The sequence below is a fragment of the Crinia signifera genome, chromosome 4 (genome assembly GCF_055691185.1).
Source record: "Crinia signifera chromosome 4, ASM5569118v1, whole genome shotgun sequence".
Classification (NCBI taxonomy): Eukaryota; Metazoa; Chordata; class Amphibia; order Anura; family Myobatrachidae; genus Crinia; species Crinia signifera.
The window spans coordinates 215244105-215264815 of record NC_139220.1 but is presented as its reverse complement, the minus strand read 5'-3'; the positions used below and the strand labels follow the sequence as shown (position 1 = coordinate 215264815).

At 43.7% G+C, this 20711-nt stretch overlaps 1 protein-coding gene across 1 annotated transcript; it reads right to left on the bottom strand.

Moving 5' to 3' along the window:
• Positions 1-1288: 1288 nt before the first annotated feature.
• Positions 1289-14302, bottom strand: GTF2A2 (general transcription factor IIA subunit 2). Its single transcript, XM_083183756.1, has 4 exons — positions 14021-14302; positions 11366-11470; positions 8060-8186; positions 1289-4096 (listed from the first exon to the last, which is right to left on the bottom strand). The coding sequence occupies exons 1-4, from the start codon at positions 14090-14092 to the stop codon at positions 4071-4073; spliced, it is 330 nt and encodes a 109-aa protein (XP_083039882.1). The 5' UTR covers positions 14093-14302; the 3' UTR covers positions 1289-4070.
• Between the last annotated feature and the right edge of the window lie 6409 nt (positions 14303-20711).

The following is a 20711-nucleotide window of genomic DNA, read 5'->3' as shown; positions in this document are numbered from 1 at the left end:
GTTATGAATGGGATCCACAAGATATGAAATGCACCAGCACATTATAATTACCAGATGGAGACTGAGAGATGTTGAAATGTCTCCTTACTTATATAGCTGCATGGATTTTGTCCAAATCCGGATAAATACCCAGTGGGTCCAGGTGATCAAAGCAGATTTGTTGTGGGCAGACCTTTTGGTATATGCATACCTTGCATGACACTGCTGGAAACTGCTGAAATGGGAGAGTCCTGGAAACGATTGTAGAACTGGTCCGGAATATAGTGCAGTCTTGGTAACATGCAAAGGGGCAAATTGAGGTGCGGTGGAGAGGTGCTGGATGATGCTCAACGCGTTTCGACGCTAAATCACATCTTCATCAGGATGCGGATTTGGACAAAATCCATGCAGCTATATAAATAAGGAGACATTTCAACATCTCTCAGTCTCCATCTGGTAATTATAACGTGCTGGTGAATTTCATATCTTGTGGAGCCCATTCATAACAGAGAGCTTCTGTCCAATTATATGAATTGTTTTTAATATTATATTTTTTATTTTATTATGAGAGCTCTCATCAAATTATACTCTTTGTGATTGCATAATAAATGTTATACATTTATTTACATCTGGTAGTGTATACTTTTTCAGTTACAAACCTAGCACTGTACATCCATATACTTTTTCTGTCTTTACACAATTGGGAGATTTACACACTCCCTGTACAGCAGCTTTGGTCGTGCCTGTGGTTCTCTCTCTTTTTCTTTACCATTGGTGCCGCAGAGGTAATCAGCTGGTCGCAGGAGCAGCGATTACAATGGGGCGATTTAATCGCCGGGGCACACTCCCATCACTGGCAATAAGGTCGCCAGCGACCATATTCCCAGCGATTTCAGCCCCTATCGCCCCCGTGTGTACACAGCTTTAAGGTGCATACACATTAGACATTTTAAATGATGTGTATCATAATGTGTGCTTTAGCGTGTTGTTGGTAGCCCCCCTCTGTCACCTGTACATGCAGCTCAACCCTGACTAGATTGTCAATGACAGCATGCTCCTTTGTGTGTGGCCACTGAACAGTTTGTAAAAAGTGTGTGCGCACTATATCATTTGTCTTGGAGCTCCAAGTAGTTCAAGGAAAATCTTTAATATTGTATTGTTTACGAGTCGTCTAGTGTGTACACAGCTTAAGGTGTGACGATGGATAAAACTGTCATGGAGGAAGTATTTAAGCTGAAAGGGGCGCTGTGTGGGAATGAATGATAAGAACCTGCAACTACAGGAGATATGAGAATAGAATAAAAGCCACAAATTTGTAATCATTTATTTTACATTTTGTGATGTTCATACCAGATTCGTATATAATCAATTAAACATTAAAGTAAAAATAATTAGAGTGAAATAATCAGAAAGTGAGAGATTTGGTATGAAGGCTCCAGTTTTTTCAAAGCGGCAATCATTTACACTGGTTTTGCAGTGTAAATGATTGGCACTTTAAAAAAACCTGTAGATTTCTTACCAAATCTGTCACCCTCAGAGTATCAAGAGCAACATACAGCTGTTTGTGCTGCACATATAATTTTTGTACATTTTTTGTCTTCCTCCTGATTCTTCTTGCTGAGCCCAATAATAATAATAATCATAGTAATGATCATTACTTTACTGAATCGCAAGACTCTGGCTCCTCCCTTCAATCCTAAGCCATCAGTAACATTGAATTGCTTAACTCTATTTTACTTTGAAACAGAATGGAAGGTGACATTGATATTTGCAAGGTGCCGGCCTTCCAACCATTCCCACAGCACTTCTCAGAGAACTGAATCCCCCCACCTACAAAAAAAAAGGTTCTATATTCTTGAACTAACTCCACATCAAACATGCTGAAATTCAATATCATGACCATGCTTCGGTTTTATTTGTGTACTTTTAAAGAATGGATGGTCAAGAGCAGCCAGAAAATACGTATGTGCTCAAGCATGGGTAAAAGCATGGGTAAACTTAATACCTGAACTGTAATGGTAGCGTATGGGAAAATCTTGTTTAGTTAATTTACCTTATTAGTTTTTAATAGTTTTTTTTTTATTGGAGTGAGCATTTGACAACTGCTTTTCATTGACTCATACTCCTTTCATATCGCTAAGCCAGGGTCGGATCCAGGAAAAAAATACCGGGTCCGACCCAGTGCTTTTATATTAAACTGGGGTTGCCCATTATACAGAGGGTGAATACGGTTTAACCCTTCTTATAACCCAGGTCAAATTGGCAGGTTGGTCAACTGGTGTTATAAGCTGTGGTGCTTTCACACTGCACCTTGACCTGGGTCCATAGGTGCGATGTGAAAGGGGTATCAGCAAATTCTGGGTACTTATTTCCTACTACGGTGCCCACGATCTAGATTGTATGTGTCGGGCCGATATCGCAAGCATTGCATGCATCTTATGTGTTTGTGCGGCATAAGATGCATGCGATGGACGAGATTTTTACATTGAAATCAATGTGAAATGTTCCCTGAGACCCAATTTTACATTGATTCCAATGTAAAAATCCCACAAAACCCCAATTTTAATTGCTAACCCCCCCCCATATGGGTGAAATGCCACCCCACTATTGACACCAACCCGAAGCGTGGCAAGCGCAGCGAGCCCGCGAGGGGCGGCAATATGCGTTCTCCGACCTTTTCATACTCCCACTATCCACGTCGGCGTGGAGATGATTTTATATAGTGTGGCGAGCGCAGCGAGCCCGAAGCGTGGCGAGCCCCGCGAGGGAACACGCATTACTTCACAGGTATTATGCGTCCCCTCGCTGGGCTTGCCACGCTTCGGGCTAGGTGGCTCACCACACTATATAAAATCAACTCCATGCCCACGTGGATAGTGGGGGTATGAAAAGGTCGGAGGACGCGTGCCGCCGCCCCTCGAGGGCTCACCACGCTTCGGGTTGGTGTTGATGGATCTTTTATCTTATGGCTTCTTATGGATCTTCTGCATCTTATGGATGCAGAAGATCCATAAGATGAGATCCATAAGATGCGATATTGTACATACAATTAAAAATCTTTTCAATTGTATAGATTGTATGCCTTAATTAAGGCATACAATCTAATGCGATGGGCGCCGTGCTAGGAAATAAGTACCAATTCTGCTGTTAAGATTGTCTTTTAATGGAGTAAATAAAAATCAATCAGAAGTAAAATAGCCCTAGTGTGGGGGAAAAAATGTAACATGTCATACACAATATGGGGCTCACATAGGGGGGTAATACATCTGGGATTCCGACTGTTGGAATGTCCTGGGCCAATTTTGTTTCTTTGGACTGTATCTTGACAGCCGGAATTCAAAGTTCTTGCTGTAGAGTGTCGGAAAGTCTAAGGATCGGCAAAAACTACAGAAGAGTGTCAAAAATAGGCCGTGAATTTGACAATCCAAGGCTATTTCTGACAAAAAAGATCAGACTTTTTAAAAAGTTGGATCTGACCCTCTTCAATGCTGTTGTTAACGAGGGTATTGAATAGGCGTGTGCCTATGTTACCCCTGTCTGGAAATATTGGCACTGATTTAATACACCTCACAGAGCAGCAATGAGCAGCAAACACAGGTATAAATAGTAGCTCTGGGATCAAAAGCATGGCACGCTTCAGCAGTCACTGCCACAAGGTACATATGGAGGTTATGACGACCTGAAAACAGTTCATTGTGCAAGTGCAAGGGTACGTTACAAACTGCTAACTTCTGTATAAATTGTAACTAGCAATCTTTCCAGGCCACAAAGTTCTCTAACATTAATAAAAACAGTTCTCTTTTTCAACACACATTTATTAAATAAAAGTTTATTAGACATATATCCAAGAAAAAAAAAAAAAACACAACAGAAAAACAAAAAAGGTAACTTCACATTTGTATTAAAAAAAAGTTTTTATAGTAACCTTTGTGTACTAGTAGGGGAGTAAGACTACCAAAATCTTGCAATCCTGTATGAACTTTATAGCTCTTCTGGGCATTATCATAGATTTAAATAAACAGTCTTGTCCATGGTTTCTTGGTAAAGGCAGGAGGCCAACAGAAACCACCATATGTAATGTTTTGGGCTCTTCACTCTGCAGTGTTTGAAGCTGTATCTGAGGAAACATGAATGAAATTCATTACATTTACATATTTATGTAACGTTACATTCTAGTTACAATTAAAATGCAATAAAAAGCTGGATTGGAGCTCTTAATTTAGCATGAACCTAGAAACGCTAAACATACTGCTTACATTTTGTTCTTCAGACTTCTACATGTACGAAAAGCCGGTATGAGTTTAGAAATTAAAACCTTTATACTATAGATGATCTTTAAGAGTGAGATGCCAATTAAGTAGGTCCCTAATCGTATTACTGATAGACTTAAGCCAAACTGGATCTAATAGAAAATAAATACCTTGGGGTATCACTAGCACTGATCCAGACCTTGGCCCTTATTCAGATCTGATCGCAGTACAAATTTCTCAAAAATGGGCAAAACCATGTGCACTGCAGGTGGGGCAGATGTAACTGTGCAGAGAGACAAATTTGGTACTTGTTTCCTAGAACAGCGCCCACTAAGCTATTTGCTTAGTGGGGTTTTCTGCGTAGGGAAATCGCATCTCATGGGCCATTTTAGTGCTGTGTGATGCGATTTTTTCATGTAATATTAGGTATACAATAATATGATTGTATTTCATAAAATGAGGTTTTACGCACCCCCCGCGAGGGGCAGCGGTACGAGTCCTACAACTTTTTCATACCTCCACTATCCACGTCGGCGTGGAGTTGATATTATATAGTGTGATGAGCGCAGCGAGCCACAAGCCGAGCCCCACACTACATAAATTCGACTCCATGCCAACGTGGATAGTGGTGGTATGAAAACGTTGGAGGACGCATTCCGCCACCGCTCGCCACGCTTCGGGGTGGTGTGAATAGGGGTGGGGTGCGTAAAACATCACTATGTCATACAATCATCATTGTATAGCTAATGCAATGGCATCGCACACCTATAAAATTGCATGGCACTAAAATGGCCGATGCGTTTTCTTTACGTTTGCGTACGTAGAAAATCTGGGCGCCGTTCTAGGAAACAAGTACCGAAATTTGGGTGGGGTGTGTTGAAACTGAAATCTAAATTGCAGTGTAAAAATAATGCAGCCAGTATTTACCCTGCACAGAAAAAAATAATAACTCACTCAAATCTAACTCTCTCTGCACATGTTACATCTGCCCCACCTGCAGTGCACATGGTTTTGCCCATTATGAGAACAAATTTGTACTGCGATCAGATCTGAATAAGGGCTGTGAAGAAGCAGAATCACTGGGACTAAAGCTAAGTAAACACTGCCCAATGCATTTGATTGGAATGACAACTGGAACGATTATTCACTAGAGGAATGTTCCGGTATCTGTACTACATACTTTATAAAAATCAGCTGATTGTTTGGGAAATTGACAGATGGGGGTAATTCAGGTTTTCCACACTATCTGATTTTTACACCTGGACAATACACACTGATGTATATCAGGACATTGGGGCAGAGATGATTGGTCTTGCCGGACAGATTGGATAATTAAACGGTTATTTGCAAAACACTGAAACGATCACACACACACTATACGATAAAATCAGGCTGATCTCCTTATTATTGCCTAATCAGCCCAATAATTGGATAGTGTACACTTTGCTTTCATGTTACGATAGGGCATCAGACTGACACTTTGTATAGCTGCAGTTGTAGAATCTGTGCCCCCCCCCCCCCTGTAGACAGATCTACAGATAACAGACAATCACAATGTTGACACTGACCATCACAATGTTGACACTGACAATATTGATATTGTGTCTAAACCAGGGGTGACCTAACCGGTCCTCAAGATTTACCAACAGTTCATGTTTTTCAGGTCTCCTGTGGAGCTATAGTAGGAATGAAAGCAGCATGAAAATGTGACTTAGTTATGACTACAGCTGTGCACCAGTTTGTACTGCGATCAGATCTGAATAAGGGCCCTTATGCTGGTAGATCTCGAGGACCGGTTTAGCTATTCCTGGTCTACAGTAATAATGTAGACACGGCTGTATTGGCCTTAAGCTGGGAACACATTAGCAGATGTGTACCCAGTGAGACATGGTGGGCAGTGGTACCCAGCATCAGGAAAGTGGATACATACTTGATGCCAGCAACGACGGTGGGGATCATGCTGCATTCAGTAGCTATATTCTCTGATTGCTGGTCCTAAATGCTGCTCGGAGAATGCAGTGGACGATGCATGGGAGCCTGCACCATAAGGGATGTTTTTGATCTCAGAATATTCAATTGCGGGTGTGTTTGCCATTTTTTAAGTCCTTTTTCGACAATGCAGGTTGAGTTTTTTGTTTTAGGTCGAAATTGCATAGGCAAAAACGGACTGAAAACCGGGCGAAGACGGCCACAATTTCGCCGAAAACTTGTGCATCGGCGAATTGCACGCTGATCCACATGGTTTTTGACAGTGAATTTTGAAAATTTAAAAGTCGAAAAGTGGCACCAGTTAAATATACCTCTATTTCAGTGTGTACAAACTGGAAGATTTTAACATTTTGTCGTTCATACTCATTGGAATCAGCAAAATCATAAGGAAAAAAAAAGTTATCTAATTTGTACCCAGCTTAAAACTATCCCTAATTGCATGTTAACATAATGGCCAGTATACAATGAGGCTGATTCGCCATGTTCTACGGCGAATGTGTGCTATTTTCGTGCTCTAAGGTGACACATTTTTCCTGAAAAAGTGATTAATTCTATTCAACGTGCAGTATTCACGACAGCAAAGAGTGAATGACAGACAATTCGCCGTCTGATCGTCACCGCAATTCGCTGTGGTTTTTCAATGTGATTCGCCGTGAGTGTATTCAATGATCAGATGGCGAATTGCTTTCTAAATGATTATCACTGTGTCACCGTGTAGCAATCGCCATCTTTTTATGGTGAACTGGAATGTGAACTTTTAAAATAGAGGTTTTTTTTTTTTTTTAAATTTGGTGTAAAAAAATAAATAAAAATACTAATCAGGAATTTTATTATGTGAAGGGGCATACTTTTATTCAAGTGCAGCATTTTATAAATAATGACAGCATGTCAGTGTCAACATTCTAAACATGTCGCTATTATGAATAGAACCCAGACATAGCCTTTTCACTTCATAGCTGTGGTTACAGTGGTTATTTAGCACTTGGGTGGCCTTTTAAAATGCAGAAATCCAAAGGCTCAAAGCAAATGCAGATCACTGCCCGGACTATATTGGGCCTATAAGATACCAAGCAAGCATAATATGGAACATTTGACCAAGTAAGAAAGAAAGGCGTTCTACTGAAATAGGACTTGCATTCATTTTTATATTACTATAAATATGCACATGAACTTCTGCAGGAGACATATGGTGCTAATGTAACCCATAATGGGGCGCCGGTATTGGTGGCCATTCAATTTGAGACTTGCCTAGATGCTGTTATTGCTTATCTGCAGTTTTACATAAAATATTCTTTCTTATACTTTATTTTTCTTTTTTCATATATTTCTATGATATATATTTTTAGGAACAATTCCACAGTCTGATGTGTCACTAAATAGGAAGCGGAATATATCTGATAGTCATTTTTTTTATTTTGATTGGTGTCCTCATAACGCAGTGATGGAAGTGCCACAATGTGTGGGTTTGGTTTTACTTGGATTTCAAATCTAGATCGTATTGGCTATCGGCTGTCACGTGTTTTGGATAGCCAATATGATCTGATTTGAGACCAGAGTAAATGTGAACCTGCACATCTGTATTAAAAACAAGGATGAACTACATATAATAAGTTCATCAGGAATTTCCCTCCTTATATGTAAATAGAAACTTTGGTGAACATACAGAACTTTCTTTGGCATAAAGCATGATTTGCACAAAATCACACTACAATAATATTGGCATGCAGCAATTGTAGAGACCACCAAAAAATAAAATAAAACTCTATTACTAACTCAAATTTTAGTTTTTAAAATGTAAAAAACATGCTGCATTGACATTTAAACCGAGAAAAGGAGCTTACTTTTTCCGTCACAAGCTACAATTTTTACTTTATCCACCTTTACCAAATCGGTCACCTCTCTGAACTCCACATCATTGAGAACAAAGGTCCAGACATTATCACAAAACCGGTATGTATTTAATGAGCCCTGAAAGACAAAAGTTAAAGAACTAGGTAGTCAGATTGCATTGTCAGATATGAAAATGTAATACAGGTTGAGTATCCCTTATCCGAAATGCTCGGGACCACGAGCATTCCGGATAAGGGATTTTTCCGGTTTTTGGAATACATTTTTTTAGGCATACTTACCTGTCCCCCGGTGGTGCCCCGATGGTCCCCCGGCAGGCCTTCAGCACTGTCTCCGGAGTGCATTGCCCGAGTTCCCAGGCACGCCAGTGACGTCACTGGCACACTCCCACAATGCACTCCTGGGACCACTGGAGACGCCGGAGAGGATGCTAAACGCCAGGGGACATGGCAAGTATAAAAAAAGGTTTAGGAAAAAAAAAAAATCCAATTGTTCCAAAAAACTACGTTTTTTTTAATAATTTGGTTACGGGATACCGTTCCTGTATAACCTTACTAACAGGGTATTGACAAAATGTGAATTATTTAAGTTCAGTGACTAAATACAAAAGTGGTTTTTAAAAACTAAATTCAAAATTTAAATTTTTGTATATGTTTGATCTTAATTTTTATGTGGAACAAACTTTTAGTGTATATGAATAAAAGATTATTCAAAAAAAATATCTCCAAAAGAAAAGCTTCTATAAGGAATGCGGTGTTCTTCCGGTCAACATGCAATGCAGGAAAGGTAATTTTTGGGTAGATTAATGACGTTCACATTACCGTAAGGTGTTTCTACATAGGACACATTCAGACCATACCAAGTGTTCTGTCCCTATATAGAATACATATTTAATAAACAGGCCACAACAGTAATTAAACCCCTCATCTAAACTTGGATTAAAGCAATAGGAGAAAAAAATATATTCTTAACAAATCTGCTCCATCTAGTGGCAGAATTTAATATGACTCTAAATAGACCAGTTTACACATACATCAATTGCTAAGGTAGCTCCAAGTCTGGAGCAAACTCAGCCAATGTGGGGGACAAGACTAGGCGCTAGCATTGGCTAATTAAATCAACCACATTGAGGGGGGATATTCAATCTCTGCCGATACTTACAACAGTGGAAATATCGGCAGTTCAGTATTCAATACCGTCCGGGACACACCTGCTAAAGACTCGCCTCCTTACGGAGGAGAGTGTATATTGTCTGAAATGGCTGTGGATTGACGAATCTGCGGCCATTTATGCCGATCCACGGACTTACCAATACTCGGAACATTGTATTCCAGCTGTTGAGTTAGTTGGGAAAAAACTAAGAAACGGACCAAGATTGCGACTGTTGGGACATTCCAACAGTCAGGATCACAGATTGAATAATTGTGCATGTGTGAGAAAGATGTAGTTTCGCTCTCTGCCAGCATTTCAGAGATACACACACAAACACATACATATATATATATATACACACACATATACATACACACACACACACACACACATACATAGCATAATGTGTATACCCAGCTTGATAGGGGTATACTTCCGTAACATCTTGTATACTGTGGAGCAACAAACAGCTACTTCCATAAATCTTCACGTGGGGCAGTACAGATGGTGTAATGGTTAGCATTACTGCCTCACAGCACTGAGGCCATGGGTTCAATTCCCCCCATGGCTAAATGCGCAGAGTTTGTATATTCTCCCTGTGCTTGGGTGAGTTTCCTCTAGGTACTCCGGTTTCCTGCCACAATCCAAAATATACTGGTAGGCTAACTGGCTCTCAACAAAATTAACCCTAGAAATGTCTGTGTGTGTGTGTATGTACATGTGGTATGGAATATAGATTGTAAGCTCCACTGGGGCAGGGATTTCTGTGAATGTTCAAATATTCTCTGTAAAGTGCTGCGGAATCTGTGTGCGCTATATAATAAATAAATGTGCTGTTTCATGTGATACAGAGAATTTCTTAAAAAGCTATTCCTTTCTCTGTGGTAAGAATTTTAAATTAAGTTTTAGTCTTAAATGGCATACACACGGGGATATTTCAACCCCATTTCTAAGTAATCTAGCTAGATCACTTAGAAATGGAGGACTGTGTGTATGCCCTGCGGCTCTGGCAGTCTACTGCAAAAGACTAACCTGTAATGATGCATATTATAGTATTTTGCTATTTAGCAGCCAAGTTCAAAAGCAATCCAAGAGTTTATTTGTGCAGCAGGTGCACCGCCGCACATTGCTTTGGACCTGCTGTCATTCACCTGCAATTAGTGACCTTTTTCTGTGGCTGATCACTGCAATCGCGGGAAAAGAACTCAAATCGCCTAGTGTATGGGGGACTTCACTCTTTATCATGGGTCCTCAAACTGCGGCCCTCCAGATGTTGTGAAACTACAAATCCCAGCATGCCTTGCCATAGTTTTGCTATAAGGGAGTGTTAAAACTGTGGCAAGGCATGCTGGGATTTGTAGTTTCACAACATCTGGAGGGCCGCAGTTTGAGGACCCGTGCTCTTTATAATACAAGTGTCTAGATCTAGATCATTTAGCGCTATCTTGATTTCAGTTAGTCAAACACCACCTGCCATTTAATTTGCACGCTGCATAGAGCTCCACAATAAAGGGGTGTACACACGCTTCGATTTTGACATGTTTACGATTCTAATTTGCTTATAGAAGCAAACTTTAATCGAAATCCAACGTTTTTTTAAGACTCTTTCGATTCGATGCGCACTCCTGTTATTTCTTTTTAAAAAATAGATAAATAAATAATAAAGGTTAAGTTTTATTCCCCTTTCTGGTGCACCTACAAAGGACATTTCTTTTCTTCTTTTTGAGCCTCTATGAGTGCAGACTGCTAGGGTATATTTCCCCTCCCTCTGAGCCCACATCTATCTACTTCATCAAAAACAAGCCATCCTCGCCATAAAAACCCCCTCACAGGCCACATTGAATACATGCCTAAGTCTTACTTGGTTTTCAATGCTGTATTATGGTATTTTAGGATCATAAGAACCTCAAAAATGTTAGATATATTCTGTATTTATGGTTTGTTAGAAAACATGCAGTGATATTCAGATATATGAACAATTTAAGAACTTGGGAATGTTTAAAAAAAGAAAGAAAAAAAAAAGGGTGCTTTTCTAAACAGATATTCATGGCCTGTACAGGTTTCTCTATTTATGAATTTGAGAACATCCGACCTCTGCTAAAGTGATTATCATGTGTTTTTTCCTGCTAAGTTGCAATACTACTTACCCTGAAGTTGACTCTGTTTCTGACCCTTTGTGCCAGTGCTGAATTGATAGCCTTGTCAAACTGAAGCAGTACTTGTAGCGCAAGCTGTGGGTTGATTTGCTGAGACTGAAAAGGAAGTAAATTAGTTTATAAAGCTAAACCATGGTAATCGTAATATGTGTTAAGTATGCTCCAGTCAATGATTTCATATTGTTGTAGTTATATCTTTAACATATTATTCACTACATAACAGGATTTAAGGGGACAATGCTGTATTATGTCTGCCTCTCTAAATCATCCATCACTCCTGAGCAACCCTGCAGGTAAAAAAATGCTGGTACATTTTCCATCGTAGGGCATTGTACAACCAAAAAAAAAATCACATCGCATGCGATGCGATTGGACCCGATTTTTAATTGTACAGGCACCCAAATGCCCCCCCATTGTTAAAGCCACCCCACTATCAACGCCAACCCGAAGCGTGGCGAGCCCGCGAGGGGGGCGGTACGTGTCCACCAACCTTTTCATACCCCCACTATCCACGTCGGTGTGGAGTTGATTTTATATAGTGTGGCGAGCGCATTGAGCCACCGAGCCCGAAGCGGGGCAGGCCCCGCGAGGGGGCTCGGATGACTTAACATATATTCTGCGTGCGCTCACCACGCTTCTAAATACAAGGCATGCAATGCAATGCTATTTTAGCCCAGAACGCACGCCGGGATCGGTGCATGTATGGGCACCTTTACTTCCACACTGTATCTCAGAAGTGCTGCATCTCCACATGGCTATAGGTATAGATGCAGAGAGGTGTACACGCAGTGGGCAGAATGTACTAAAGCAGTGGTTCCCAACCCTGGTCCTCAAGTACCCCCAACAGTGCACGTTTTCCAGGTCACCCGGCAGGTGCACAGATTATTCAGGCACATTTTAAAAGATCCACAGGTGGAGCTAATTATGTCACCTGTGATTCTGTATGGAGACCTGGAAAACGTGCACTGTTGGGGGTACTTGAGGACCAGGGTTGGGAACCACTGTACTAAAGGAAAAATGTGGCCAAAAGCCCAGGTTATAATTAGCCACTAAATATAACCGATTGTTATTGGTTACATATGGGCTTCATTTTTTTATTAAACAAACCCAGTAAAATGAAAGTTGGGAGCTTAGCTTTTTGTAATTTATCTCTGCATCATTTTATGAACCTACCCCTTTATCTCTATTTGCTCATAGAACTACATTCCTCTACATTAATATAAAAATCTAGACAAATCAAAGTTTAAACAGAAGTCTAAACATCCATACCCACTGGGCAACTTTGAGCCAAAAGCAGCTCAGTTTACACGTTTGTGCTGCTTTCAGCTTGAAAGCCGGCCAATATGTACAAGGCAGTGGTGAGTGCTCCAGCATCATCGCTGGCCCGGCCACTCATCTGCTGGTATTACCAGCAGATGAGTGACGGGGTGGATGACTTTCCACCCATTGGGGGAAAAGATAATAAAAACCACTAAAATGGCGGAGAAGGGATCATGCGGGCGCCGGCAGAGAGGCGCTCCAGCTGTATGAGACACTCCTGCATCTCATTAATTATTGCGGCAGGGTGTCCGCTGCCCGTGTCCGCTTCAGGGAGAGCCTCCTTTTCAAACCCCCACTATCAATGTCAGCCCAAAGCGTGGTGAGCCCGGAGAGGGGACGCATTACCCCCCGATCTGTTCATACCACCACTATCCACGTCAGGCGTGGAGTTGATTTTCTAAAGTGTGGCGAGTGCAGCGAGCCTCCGAGTCCAAAGCGTGGCGAGTGCAGCGAGGGGACGCAGATTACTTTACATGTATTCCGCGACCGCTCGCCACACTTTATAAAATCAAATCCACGCCGACGTGGACAGTGGGGGTATGAACAGGTCGATGGGCTGCTTAACGCGTGCGCTAGCCACGCTTCGGGCTGGCGTGGATAGTGAGGGTGTTTCAGGAACACAACTGACAGGGACGCTGACCGTGGGAACACTACGCTACTTCTGACAGGGATTCTGACTAAGCTAAGCAGCCGTGGGAACACTACACTACCTCTGACTGACTACGCTGGCCGCGCGAACACTACGCTGATTCTGACTGGGACACTATGCTAACTACGTAACGGGCACCGTGCTATTACACAAGTACCGAAAAAACATATGTACTGTATCTCAGGACTTGAATATAAAATAGTGAGATTGAATCAATAAATGCCTTGGAGTAGATTACATCAGTCAGCCTGTGATTTCTACAGCTTGCCCTCTATATGTACATTGGCTTAATTGTTTTACATCACTCTAGACATCACAGACACACAAAATACTGTAGTAGTAAAGAATGTGGGGGTGGGGGGGTGGGGGGAAAGGTTTGCCTGGGGGATGAGTGAAGGAGTATACAGCCCAGTACAGTATAACGGAGATTATAGAAGAAGTCATACAATGTAGTAGGGGGAAACACTGGATGTAGGTTGAATTCCATCCTACAAAACAAAATGTAGCAGGAGCCCGTGACAGCCCCAGTGCTCCCTGCTGTGTGTCACTCCAAGCCAGCCATTACTGTACACGTACAGCACGTACAGGAATCAGCCATATTACACACAACCCCACTCACAACATTCATACAGCGTGATGCCGGCAGCAGCCGGTAACTGGGAGCGCCGCCACCTCACCTGTATCAGCTCATCCAGACTCTCCTGCAGGCTGTTCCCCAGTGTGGTGTTCCTGTACAGCTGGTAAGCCATGGTTTATGGTGCTCGCACCCCGCTGACCATGCACCACCGCTGCGTTCCCAGCTGCCCCGATGTCGATCCCTGAACAGCGGTATGCAGCAGCGCCGGCTATAATAGCGGCAACCGTATGTCACCGGCTGCGATCAGCGGTACCGAATACCGGAAACTAGTCTGTCCCCGTCTAGCATCGCGCATGCGCTCCAGAATTCTCGCGTTTCCAGTAATTTCTCGGATATCACGAGATTTCCTGCGCTTCCACGTGACTTGTCCGTCCCTGGCAATGTCCTGGCAATCATTTAGAGACATGCGCCCTATGATCCCCCTCAGTTATGATTACAGGATGTGATGTACAGTGAGGGCGGAAGTTGTTAGATGCCCAAACAGTGTTTTTAATTTTATCTGTAATTCACGTAGGAGTAGGTTATTTTGTGTTATTTTAGCTGCATCGTACCCTTGCGGGCTTGCTACGCTCGCACGCTTCGGGCACGGTGGTTCGCTTCGCTCAATACAGATTTATTTTCCCTCTCCAGGTATACATCAGGGTTGCCGAATGGCTGGGAGGGTCCCGGAAATCGGGTCACCCTCCCGGCCCCCCGAAAAGGTGGCCAACCTTCCCGGATTCTGGGGGAACCCCGCTCCCCCCCGATTGCGGCTCCCCCCCCTGACCGCGGCGTTTAAATTACGTTATGTCTGCAGATCCCCGGGGAGGGGGCGGGGCTAAAGCATCGTAATGGTGTCATTAAGCCCCGCCCCTCCACGGAGATAGGCAAATTGAGTAACTTTCTTTTGTGGGGGTGGGGCTTAATGATGTCACGTTTAAGCCCCGCCCCCGAGCTCCTGCTGAAAGTCTCCTCTCCGTGCTTCTCCCGAATAGGAGCTTTTAAAAGTCGGCAAGCCTGGTATACATGGACCCAGGGCATGATGGGAAAATTGTCAAAACTGAAGGGGATCTAGACAATACTGTCCCATCATATGTCTCTTGTCCCCAGCAGCAGTTACTGCACGGCCTCTTGTGTATGGATGGCCATCGGCGGGCAGTACACATGGATAAAAGACCATCTATGGGTTTACCCATCAATGTTCATCCCTGTTCTTTCAGTAAATGAGCTGCTGGGCCAATCACAGTCTGGTGACGGCTCTTGGAGGCGATGGGAATCGATTGGGACGGATGCAGATAGAATCTATTCTGGTCCTTCTGCACCTGTTCCCAGGGGTGCATTGCGGCGCGTCATGACATCAGGCGGCCAGCGGACTCCTGGGCTGAGAGACACTGGTGGAGGAGCATAATCTATTTTGGACACAGCTGTGACAGTACCGCGGGAGATGAGGGAGCTCAGCAGCCCAATATTTGTATAGGTGCGTACACAAGGGGGAGATTATTGCAAATATCGCTGGAAATATGGTCGCTGAGCGACCATATTGCCAGCGATTGGAGTGTGCACCAGCGATAAATCGCCAGGTGCACGCTCCCGTTTTCAGCCCCTTCCGTTTTCAGCGACTTCCATTGACTCAATATATTGCCACCGATCATATTGCCCCATGTGTATGCACCTTACGTGTGTATGACCTGACGGTGCTGGTCTGCGATGGCGCTAGTGCGCTGCTCTTTTGAGTATGCCTGTATCATACAGGCATACACAAAAGAGCAGCGCACTAGTGCTGTTGCAGACCAGCACCGTCAGGTCAGGCTGTATCTGTGCCCAATGCCCAGGCTGCATGTACCCAGTTAAATATACTGAGCTGGGCACATAACAATACAAGTGTTTGAAATGCAGTTATAGTTCACATATAACTGCATAATATATGCAGTTTTATGTATAATGTATAATAAAAAATGCACACCCCCTTTACTCATGGCAATGTCCTCTTTGTTGTTGGCCACGCCCCCTTCCCAAATGTGTACCAATTTCTAACCTGCAGATGTTGGAGGGTATGAGTTAATGTTCTAAAAGTGAAGATGTTACGCATAGCAACCAATCAGTAATAAAAAAGTCGGTACTTGTGGATTATCACGGCTCCCATCGCATGCGATGGGATGCGATTTTTGCCGTTTTTTTTACAAAATCGCATGCGTTTTTTAACAGAAAAGCATCCAAATGCATTGAAATTAGTATGAAACATGTTCAATGGCCCCCTAATGTCATTTTTGAGGCTGTACCACCCCACTATCAACGCAAACCCGAAGCGTGACGAGCGCAGCGAGCCCGCGAGGGGCGGCGGTACGCGTCCTACGACCTTTTCATACCATCACTATCCACGTCGGCGTGGCGAGCGCAGCGAGCCACCGAGCCCGAAGCGTGGCGAGCGCCGCGAGGGGACGCGGACACCTGTGAAGCCCGCGAGGGGACGCGTATACCTGTGAAGGTATCCGTGTCCGCTCGCCACGCTTCGGGCTCGGTGGCTCGCCACACTTTCTATTCTCAACTCCACGCCGACGTGGATAGTGGGGGTATGAAAAGGTCGTAGGACGCGCCACGCTTCGGGTTCGCGTTGATAGTGGGGGTGGTACAGCCTCAAAAATGACATTCGGGGGCCATTGAACATGTTTCATACTAATGTCAATGCATTTGGATGCTTTTCTGTTAAAAATCGCATGCGATGCGATTTTTTCCCGTGCGATGGCCATCGTGGGTGCCGTGATACTCCACAAGTACCAAAAAGTCTAGCTATAATTTATTACATTATAGAAAATGGTACACAGAATTGAATTGGTTGCCAGAGGCAACATTCCCCACTTCACTTTATGAACCTTTAGTAAATTTACCCCTATAATTATAATAATTATAGTTCAGAAAACTGAAGCTCCTCCTGCATTTGTGTTAGTAAACTAGTTCAGAACATTAAGTAACTTAATTGCTGCTTCTTAAGAATGCATACTTGCCTACCCTCCTGGAATGGCTGGGAGGCTCCTGAAAATTGATTTCCTCTCCAGATAGGTGGCAAGCCTCTGGCATACCCCTCCTCCGCCTGCCATTTAAATACTGTTATTTGGTGCTCTTCAGGGAGGGGCAAATCATGTCAATTTAGCCACTGCCCCCCTCATACTCCCAAGAATCACGGTATTTGCTGTACTGGGGGTGGGTCTTGATGACATGAATATAGCTTGCAGTAGGGCCCTCTTACCTCCAAGTCTGTCTGTCAGTTTATTTTATCACTGTCTACAAATGTAAAGTGCAATGGAATCTGCTGCGCTATATAAGAAACTGTAAATAAATAATAAATATAAGTCGTCACTCCCACCCCCAAAAGTGCCCCTGACAGTCTCCGCTCCGGGCTTCTCCTGGAAAGGAAAAAGAAAAAGTCGGTGAGTATGTACTATGGTAATGGTTTAATCATAATGCCCAACTTTGAATAGGAGGTAGGAGGGACGTTTGCCGAGACAGCGGATCAGACTGACAATATGAGGAACGCTCCTGTGCATCATCAGAAACATCCTCTGTAGGTCTTACATGAAGTAAGACAGAAGACGTCGCTCACAAGGGACATGCCTTTGAATGCAGCATGGCCGCCACTGTCACTCCCAGCATCACAACGCAGCATGGCCACCACTGTCACTCCCGGCATCACAACGCAGCATGGCCGCCGCTGTCACTCCCGGCATCACAAAGTGTGTATGGACTTGCTATGCCAGCTCCCCCACCGCATCCCATCACTCACAATGGTGCTGGGTACACACATCGACTAGTGTAGACGTAGTAAAACCAAAAAATGTTAACACGGTCGACATGCCATGCGATGCGAGTCCCGATGCGATCTGAACGCATCTGGACTCGCATCGCACGGCATGAAGGAGAGGACAGTACCGATACCTGTCACCAGTTGCTGGGCAGGGTGCTGCAACACCTGGGGTCACGGCACAGCAACAGCTTCCCCCTGCCGCCCCCCACCCCCCATGCATACATCAGAGGCCACACACCCCTCCCTCCTCTATACGGTGGACTTCCGGGTCGATGCGCATCAGCCCTGCAGCCCCAGGAGAAGCCCCTCTGGCTGCCGGAGCTATGTGAGTATGTAATGCACAAGGACTATATAGTGCAGATCTGCGCTATATAGTCTTGCCTGCCCTATGTCGCTGCCGATTTGCGCTCACACAGGAGGCTCGCAAGCCCTAAAAAGTACACAATCGGCATGCGATATGGCTTCCGAGGTTCACTACATCGGCAACATCGGAAGCCATATCGCACCGTGTGTACACACCATATGAGACCTACTAACAGTTCATGTTTTCCAGCGGTGTTTGTCTATTGTGTACCCAGATCAAGGAATGGTTATTGACCATCAATGATTCATAATCATTGATGGTACTTTATGGCCAATGTTGAATACTTTTGCCATCAATGGGGTAGAACCAGATGCTTTCCCTCCATCAATGGCACTGAATCTAAATCTGTATTTTTTTATTACAAATGCCGTGACACAAATCCTGATTCTGATTGGCCCACAGGCCAGTCAGTCAATAAACATGGGCAACCCTCAGTTGGTAAACCATTGCATATATCGGCATTGATGGAGACCACTCTAATGGCTCTACAGCAGTTAATTAAAAGAGTGGGAAAATAATCTGGGGCCGGTTTTAGGAATGAATGAGCAAGTATCAGGGTTGTATACTATATCCTCCAGACAGAGGCGTAAGTTTAACCCATTTGCCCAGAGGCAAGTTGGAGTTTGGTACCCCCCTTAAAAAACAAACAAAAAAACAACACAAATATGGTGTGTGTGTGTGTTATACACACATATATAAACACACACTACTTACTAAATTGTACAGATAGCACTCTCAGCTTGCCCACTGGGACCAGAACCCGCAGTGAATTTGCATGGTTCCAGCTCCACAGTGTGACAACAGATGCTTCGTCAGGGCCATCATATAGTATCCCTGTTCACCAGCGGGTCCCATCTTACAGTCCAGCTGCAGCAGGGCTTCTGGGATAGAGCCACTTAACAATGCAATAGAGAAGTAGGTACACCGCAGAGCTACGTTGGAAGAGCAGTGGTTACATTTAAGGTGTGTACACATGGGCTGATTGGCAGCCCGACGATTTCGATATAGGCGTCCACAGACACCCAGAATAAATGAGAACATTCAATTAGCATTCAATTAGTAAGATGTAGAGATGTGCAGGTTCGGATTTACCCAGATTTTCTTATTGGCTATCAGCTGTCACATGTTTTGACTCCAAATCATGTGACAGCCGATAGCCAAAAGGATCCCGTTTTGACTTCTGGGTAAAGCCGAACCTGCACATCTCTAGTAAGATGTTGCAGAATCAGTGCTGAATAAGTTTACTTAATATTGTTAAAGAACATATTGAAGCTCATAAGCAGTTTAATTATATTAACCAAGGAAGCCCACATGTTCTGAATTTGAACCATGATGAGCACTGCTGACAAGGGGACCCTCAGCATTGGGCAGTAGCCAATATACGAGTTATATCAAGGTTATAACAGTGCCTTTTCTTTGTTTACCAAATTGATGATGAAAACGGAATCAAAAAGTATATATAAAATTAATGCTATGCTACAGATATGATGATGATGATGATGATGATGGTGGTGGTGGTGGTGTGTGTGTGTGTGTGTGTGTGTGTGTGTGTGTGAATAATAAGGGACCTGGTGTTGTGTTTCCGTGACCTTCGTGTGGTGATTTGGATGTGTGTGTGTGTGAATTTAGTATGAATGCAGCAAGAGCCTTGTATATGAGCATGTATAAATTTTTATTTTTCATGCATATACTGTATCTCTATTCTTCTTTAACCATCTTCTTTCACTTTGCTGTAGGAAATTTAAAAAGCAATACTTAGTGGGGACATGTATCAAATATTTGTAGACTATCCTCAGAAAATGTCAATTTCTCAACGGGATGCGGGACTGAAAATATTAAGGATCCACCGAACGAACCATGGAGGGACCACTGCAACAGCAACCATAATCATCTAGAGCAAGGCTGGGCAATTGCGGCCCTCCAGATGAGGATGAACTACACATCCCAGGATGCTTTACATTAGTTTTGCTATGTGGCCATGCTGAAACTGATGCAAGGCATGCTGGGATGTGTAGTTCATCAACATCTGGAGGGCCGCAATTGCCCAGCCCTGATCTAGAGGGAGGGTGGCAGAGGTGTAAAATTTAATCAGCAGCGGAATGCAATTGAAATAGCCCCAGTAGCTAATGCTAACTTTAGGTGGCGTTAGCCAATGGGTTACACTCAGGGGTTAAAGTGTGTGTGTGTGGGGTGGGGGGGGGGGGGGGTGGGATGAGGTGGAACGGAGTTCTGGAACAGCATATGTAATTTCATGTCAACAACATCAGCACTAAAGTGGAGGAGGGACAGAAAGCAGATATCTGTATAAAGGGCACTTCCTGTTGGCAATTTGTGTAAGGGGTAAGGGCATACTTGCCTACATTTAAAAATATTTTTCAGGGGGATTTCAGCGGGTAGAATTTTCTGCAGCTGGTGGGGGAAATGGGGTGGCGGGCCGTGGTTGTGCCCATGGGAACACACTGTGCTTTCGTGGGAACACACTGACAGGGGTTACCAAACTGTGTGCCACGGCTCCCTGGGTTGCCGCAGTGCTGTGACAGAGGCAGCCGCATGTCCGCAGTGCAAGCAGGGAGTGAGCAGCGTGCTGGG

Excerpts from the sequence above, each read along its gene's own strand:
- GTF2A2 (XM_083183756.1), bottom strand. The coding sequence starts at position 14,092 with ATGGCTTACCAGCTGTACAGGAACACCACACTGGGGAACAGCCTGCAG. Across the intron at positions 8,187-11,365 it reads GAAACAGAGTCAACTTCAGG|GGCTCATTAAATACATACCG; the intron begins GTAAGTAGTATT and ends TTTGTCTTTCAG. Across the intron at positions 4,097-8,059 it reads TGTAGCTTGTGACGGAAAAA|ATACAGCTTCAAACACTGCA; the intron begins GTAAGCTCCTTT and ends ATGTTTCCTCAG.